Consider the following 7,636-nt stretch of genomic DNA (forward strand, 5'->3'; position numbering starts at 1 on the left):
CTCCGCACGCAATGGTGTCGGCAATGGAGGGGCACCGCACCGCGGGCTTCCAGACATTCTAGTTTACCAGCAAACAATACGGCAGAGGGAGGCAATCAACACCCCCCTCCCCCATCCTCTTCCGCCTTTGACCCCCACCCCCCTACTTTCCGTCTCCTAAAGAGTTCCGCCGCTACTGATGGACCTTGAGCGAGTTCAGTCTCTGCATCGGGGAAAAAAGAAGAAAAACAGCCTCGCGTAACACCATTTGCGCACAATTAATAATACTGGTAAAAGCAACCGATCTACAGACAATAAGAAGCCTTCTGAACGCAGGAAATAAGCTAGGTCTAACGAACAAAGAAACAAACTTACTTCGGATCCCGTGCCACGATCTTGGCTGTTGAGCTGATTTGACGTAGTTCCACGTCTCACAGTCGCTTCCGTCTTTTTCCGACACGTTTGAAACTAAGGCCTACTCCACGGATCACGACTAATGGGGAAAATTTAACCGTTACCCGGTCGTGATCGCAGGCATTCAAACTGTTCAAACGCACACGGCCGATACACCCGGCAAACCGTGCGAAACATAGGCTGTTGATTCGATTGATTGTTTTTGTATCTTCAAAACGTTTAAGAAAAAAGGATAAGCAAACCACATTATAAAACTTACAAAAAACACAGTAATAATAAATTATTGCGCACGTCAATATTGCCATAATATTATGAATAATTCCTGAACACTTCGCAAAATATTAAATACGAAACTAGGTGTACCTGTTTCGAAACGAATTTAACAAACATGTATACTTAACGAACCCATGCTCAGAAACGCACCCCTGGCCACCCGTCTTGTTATCCTCAAATGGTTTAACGAAATCTGGGAAAGCGGGCAACTTCCCGAAGAATGGAAGGTGTCCCTGGTCACACCAATACCTAAGCCAGGGAAGCCAGCAACTGACCCCAAAAACGTCCGACCTATTTCCTTGACCTCAATCATGGGAAAACTTATGGAAAGAATGGTACTCGCACGGATTCAGCTCAACGCTGAAACCCTCGGCATCTTTCATCCAACGCAAACCGGATTTAGACCGAACTTGTGCATACAGGACAGTCTGCAGATGATATACACAGACGTTGTGGACATGCACCCAGGAAAAAAACAAATGCGAGTGATTGTATCTATCGATATAAAGAAGGCTTTCGATTCTGTCCCCCATCAATCAGTCATTGGCAAGATGGAGCAGCAAGACCTCACGGGTAAACAACTAGACTTTGTGAAATCATTTCTCTCGGGACGGGTCTACAAAATCCGAGCTGGATATGACAAAGAGTGTGGAGAAGGAACCCTTCAAGAAAATAACATTGGAGTTCCTCAGGGCGCAGTGTTGTCACCTACACTTTTCAACATCGTTATGGCACCACTCCTCTGGAAACTTTATAAAATACCCAACCTCAGGGCGACGATTTACGCAGATGATATCACGATCTGGACGCATCAAGGGCCTCCCGAAGCCCAAGTTGTCGCCTTGCAGAAGGGACTCGACACCATTGAAGAATATCTTGCTGATGTGGGAATGTTCCCATCGCCAGAAAAAACTAAATATACCATCTACGGCCGCAATCAAGACAACAAAAACCTAGGTCTTACCTTTGCGGGAGACCCAGTCCGAAAAGCAGACTCCGTTAAAATCCTTGGAATTAACTTTGGGTACAAGCCGAGAATAAGCAAAGCTTGGCTGGCCGAGATCTCCAAGAAATGGAAACAAGGTATCAATCTCGTCCGAAGAATATCCACGAAAATGGGAGGAGCTGGGGAAAAAACAGCCAAAAAACTCGTGACTGCAGTGCTAGTATCCAAAATAGCCTATGCGGCGAGATTCTACCGGCTCACGAAAACCCATCTTTCCAGATTTAAAAGCATGATCAACGGAGCAAGAAAAGCCATCCTTGGGCTCCCACGCCACACTTCGGCAGAGGAAGTAAGCAAGTGCATCTTCCTCCCAGAACTCACAGACCTTATGAACCAACAGAAGGAGGCTCAGCTATCCCGTCTACAACATACAACCGAGGGAAGAAAAATTGCTAAGTACATGGGAATCGAGATACAAGAAGAGGCCCCCATATCGCCGAGCAAAGCGCCGTGGGAACTCATTGACGTAACTCACGGGTGCAAACCTCTCCCAAGAAACATGGACGCTGCGCGGCACAAGAAAAGACGAGAACACTACGCTCGCATGCACAAGAAGGAGCTGGCTAAGCTTGTTGAGGACGAAAAAAACATGATCGCCTATGTGGACGCCAGCATCTCCTCTATGGGTTGGGCAACAGCAGCCACATACATCCAAGGGAATGCGACCTGGACAGAGACTCAAGGTAACCCTCGAGGCCACCACACGCCGGGCTTCGCCGAACGGGAGGCGGTGTTGCAAGCCATCCGAGGGGCAGTACCCCATCTACAAGACGAACAACAGCTAATCGTCTATACCGACTCGCAAGACACCATCAGAGAACTCAAGAAATACAGGTCCTCTTCTAGCCCCACCATTGACGCTATCTTCGCCTTCGCAATCTCACTATACACATCCAAGAAAATTCAAATTAATGTCAAGTGGACTCCCGGGCACGAAGGCATTTCGGGCAACGAGCTAGCCCATGAGGCTGCACAGCAGGCGATGAGGAATCTCACACAACCGTCCCTGTTGTCTCAGTCCTCCACGGCAGGCTCAACACCACAGCAACAAGACTCTGAGCTTCCCCCATACGATCCAAGGGAGGAACTCAGGTTAGCCCAGAAGACACGAAAACATCTTCTGGCAAGATCATGGACCCCAGAACAACATCCTCTCCCTAGGGAAGAATTCAAGAGAAAAGAATCGGTGATCCTCCGCCGCATACGCACAGGAGGAGCAGTCGCACCCAGGTTCAGATACCAAATGGACCTGGCAAGACTTAAGAAACAAAAACCCTACGCTGTCCCTCCCGACCCCAGATGCCAGCGGTGTCAAGCCGAGGAATCCATTCCCAGACTCAAACACATACTCTGGGAATGTGTGGCCCTCTTCACCCTCAGAACACTCATCTTCAGTAAGATGGCGAATGACGAAAGACCTTCAAAACTGCAGGACTGGACGCACCCAGCGGGCGACACCTCACGCAAGACCAGGATCCTCAGATCTCTCTTAGAGTATATTTCTGAGGGAGACCTGGGAAACTCCATCTAACACCTTTAACCGAGGAGACGATGCCAAGCCTTGAGGCCACCGCGTCATGAAAACTTCGAGTCTCCAGAGATATATATTTTTCTTTAAATAAACGTATTCACCACCATCTAGAAAACGAACGAGCTTAACTCGGCGTCTGTAGCGTAGTGTGTTAACGCTCTGTCCTCCTGAGCGTGCGGTCGTTGGTTCGAATCTCAGTCAAGCTACGTACTTTGTGTTAGTTTTTATTATTTTAAATATTTTTTTTTTACCTTTTGTATTAGTCTTTATTATTTTTATTATTTTTCCCGCCTTTTTGTATTATTTTTATTATTTTAAATATTTTTTTTCGCCTTTTTGTAGTAGTTTTTATTATTTTAAATATTTTTTTCTCGCCTTTTTGTAGTAGTTTTTAATATTTTAGATATTTTCCCCACGTTTTTGTATTAGTTTTTATGATTATAAATATTTTCTATGCTTTTGCAGTCGTTGGCACCGTTCTTTAAGGTAATAATCACGTAGAAGGTGAAAAAAAAAAAAAGAGCGACCCAAAGTTTGAACCGTTGCAATGCACAAACCGTGGCCCTCTTGTTTTGCCGGGATAATTCATAACCGTAGGCAAACAGCACAAGTCCTTTCAAAGAAGAAAGCAATGCAATAATAATGAGCATATTGCAAGCAAAATAGGAAAATGTGTAAGTGGTAAAACTGCCACAGTAATGCAGTCGAAGTTTTTCTGAAAGCGGCCATCTTCACCCACTATTGAATCAAAAATACAGCCATTTCAAGGCTGTAATTTAGTTGAGCTCATAGCGCGCTACGTATTAAGCACATCTCTTAATATTCTTACTTCCGGAAAGTAGTATTTAATTTGTTCTGGTAGGTCAGTGCTATCCCCCGCGTGCCGCCAGGTTTTATTTTTACAGGTTGCGCTCCGCAGTTTTACTTTTTTATTAGGCCTAGACACGTTTTTATTCCTGAGATTCAAGTACAGCACGGATAATTAAACTAGCTATCAGAAATGGTATTGTTCGGCGTTGTAACAATTATTTTTCGTAGCGTCAAGGGGTCACGTTCACAAACCCGGCAGTGTGAACATCCACAACGCAGTGGTGCTTCTCGCTTTTTTGCGTTAAAAAAAGTTTTTATATTCGCGTTCCTCTGATATGGTATGTCGTATAACATAAGCTATCAAAGAGACCGATATCGCTTGGCTATGGGAACATTTGAAATATTTCTGTTAGAATTAGATAATCGTAACTACCACAGAAAACAGTTGATTCCTGCCTGAAATAACATATTTTCACACTCAATTTCGTAGCGTCAACACAGCTCTTACTTTTCTAGTCTCGGAAAAGTAATGTTTATTATTGTTTTTGTAACTGAGAGCGCGTGCTCAATAATGTCAGGTTGTTTTTTTTTTTCATTTTTTCGCTCCGTTATACCATTTTTATTTTTTATCAGAGCCAAACACGTGTGTATACCACTGGACTTTAAGTATAGTACATTAAATTAAACTAGCTTCCTGAAAAAAGTAATGCTCGGCGTTGTGAAATTTATTCTTCGTGGCATAGGCAGTCATATTCTCAAATTCTGGGCAGCAAATTTTCTTCACCGCATTGTTTTTTCTTACGTTTTCGCGATAAAACACGTCAGACTTGCCATGCTGGGATAAAATACCCTAGCGTCGGTCGTCATTTAGGAAGGATTGATCAAAACAAACATTTCCACTCGCTATTCATGAATTGCCGCAGTTCGCCAGAATCTCAATGTCCTGACTGCATAATGAAAAATTAATAAAAAAAAAATAAAACAATGCCGGTCAGTAAACGGATCTTCCATGACGGGGCTCGCCAGTTTGAACAGCAAAGCGCCGATGCCGGCCAGTCACTGAACTTCCATTTAAATACTGGCCATCAGCGGATATATTAGCTTTCACTTCACAAAATACTTTTAATTTTGTGATTGTTTTCTGTTCACATAAATTCTGGATCACGTTAATATGAAACATACACTTAACACCAATGTCAAACCTCTCACATTTTTGTTTCTTTCTGTGCTGTTACAAAATTGTCAATAGCGGCGCGTTGCAGACTAAATTAATACCAGGTTTTCTTTTCCGCCAGCTCTGCATGGCGGTCAATTTACATCGTTTCTTCATACTGGCTACTGCATGTCAGGAACATCGGTGGTTTTGATAGAACCGAATTGGATGGACATATGAGAATTCTAACTTATTAGTTATTACACTGAAGGCGACACACACTGATACATGTAGCGATGTAGGAATGTGACAGATTTAGAAAAAAAGACTTCTTTATTATAAGCACGACCACTGATTTCAACTAAGTATCCTTAATCCTAAAGTTAGATTGAACGGAAATATATTACCAGATGCACCACTCGCTGAAAGTAACTCTCTCAAATTGCCACGATATTTCATGATCCCTCCTCCAGGTCATACGTGAGAAAAACTTTTTTTTTCGGCTAATATTAGTTAAAACCGGTTACCTGTAAATACTTTACGGTTACGGTTGCGGTTAGGTAGTTTTTTTGTAAATTTCAAATAACAATTTTGTTCCGATTATGGTTACTGGAAATTTTTGTTCCTAAATGGTTTTCAGTTTCGGTTACGGTTACGGTTCGAGTCCCTGCTTGGCGTACCTGTATTGATGAAAGCCCTTGAAATTGCCTGCATGTGCACCATAATAAAATGTTGAACATGCAGGCATAAACAAGAAAACCGCAGGAAAGCTCTCAAAGATACTAAAATGACACTTTCCGATTGTGTGTACATCTAGCTGTGGCATCAAATTAGTTCTTGTTTTCGTTTGTGGTTATGTGGAGAAAATTATGTGAAAAAGGTTATTTGACAGTTATCAAACAATTTTTAAGAAAAATAATTCAAAATAACAAAACGTAGTTTAAGCACAATAATGAACAAGTATTACAGAGTGCATAGAAAAGGCTAGATGGAATTAGATGGCGATGACTTGCGCAAAAATCGCCTAGATGTTACTTTTTTGGCACCGCGTATCAGTTCGCTGTCTTCTGCGGTCTGCGCTGTGATCGACGCAGCCCGTACGGGATCGGGATGGTTTGTTTGCAACTTGATATTTCAACCATACGCATGAAAATCTTCGGCATCAGGCAGCTGATCCGATTTTCTTTTGAACAAGATATGGCAAAGTATGGTTTGTGCAAAGCGGATATTTTCAGTCCAGACTTTGTCCAATTTGCCTTTTAACGAAATTTGGCAAGGAATGGTTTGTTCGAACCGCATATTGTGTGTCTAGAATTCCTTCAATTGTACTTTTAACCGGATTCCAAAAATCACAGTTTTTGCGAACCGATTACGAAAATCATGGTTTGTGTGAACCGGAGTTTGTCTGTCTGGAATTCCTCCAATTTGACTTTGAAGCGGATTAGGAAAATCACGGTTTGTGCGAACCGGAATCTGTCTCTCCGGAATTCTTCCAATTCGATTTTGAACCGGATTAGGAAAATCACGGTTTGAGCAAACCGGGAGTTGCCAGTCCGGAATTCCTCCAATTTGACTTTGAACCGGATTAGGAAAATCACGGTATGAGCGAACCGGAATTTGCCTCTCCGGAATTCCTCCAATTTGACTTTGAACCGGATTTTAAAATTCACGGTTTGTGCGAACCGGAAGCCGCCTTTCCGGTCTGACTCCGGTATGATTTTAGTCCGGATTTCACTTTCCGGACTAATTTCAAACCGTTATTTTTGCTAGGGGCCTCCGTAAAGCTACCCGTCAACAGCAAATTTAGATCGGCTCACCAAGAACGGAGGGGTCAAGGAGAATTTGCTCATTTCTTGGTCCAAAATGGCGACCATACGGGGAGCTTGACGCTACTTTCCCAGGATCCAGTGATTTTAGTTGCTGTCTGCTTCAGTTGGCATCCCGGAAGTCGCATTAGCACTAGCGCCAGTTGAACTTCTAGCGTACATTATATTAACTCTATGGTTTTAAACACGTTGTATGAAATTTTACTTTTTGGGTTATTTGGTCTATTTTTATGGTCCATAATTGGGTTACTTTAGGGCTATATCTCACAAAAAATTGGCAGGTGAATCTGCGAGTACCTGACAATCCTGCACTGTAGCAGCTGGAATGTCTTCCTCAGGATGGGTTGTGATAGGAGAGCTAAACCTTTACCACGTAGTTGGACCGGTGGGTCCAGGAATTGCATAAGATATGCCAAAATGAACCACATCGTGGCGACGTTGAGTTTGAGGACCACGCTATACATCTCCAGTTAGAAGTTTCGGATTTTCTTTGAAAGCAGGGAGCCTTAGCGATGCCGGCGCGATCGTTGCAGCGGTAAGCTTACCTCGTTATGTTCTTTTCGGTAGTTTTCTGTGGATGGACCTAGCGACGTATATAGTCACAGCACACGTTGACAAATTGCAATATTTAATAAACACTCGTT

At 43.1% G+C, this 7,636-nt stretch overlaps 1 protein-coding gene across 1 annotated transcript; it reads left to right on the forward strand.

Annotated features, from left to right (window-relative positions):
* The first annotated feature begins 1,707 nt into the window (after nt 1–1,707).
* On the forward strand, nt 1,708–3,264 carry LOC120842292. Its single transcript, XM_040213328.3, has one exon. The coding sequence runs from the start codon at nt 1,782–1,784 to the stop codon at nt 3,201–3,203; it is 1,422 nt and encodes a 473-aa protein (XP_040069262.1). The 5' UTR covers nt 1,708–1,781; the 3' UTR covers nt 3,204–3,264.
* The last annotated feature ends 4,372 nt before the right edge of the window (nt 3,265–7,636 follow it).

This window comes from Ixodes scapularis, unplaced genomic scaffold, assembly GCF_016920785.2.
Source record: "Ixodes scapularis isolate PalLabHiFi unplaced genomic scaffold, ASM1692078v2 PGA_scaffold3__209_contigs__length_174095766, whole genome shotgun sequence".
Taxonomy (NCBI): domain Eukaryota; kingdom Metazoa; phylum Arthropoda; class Arachnida; order Ixodida; family Ixodidae; genus Ixodes; species Ixodes scapularis.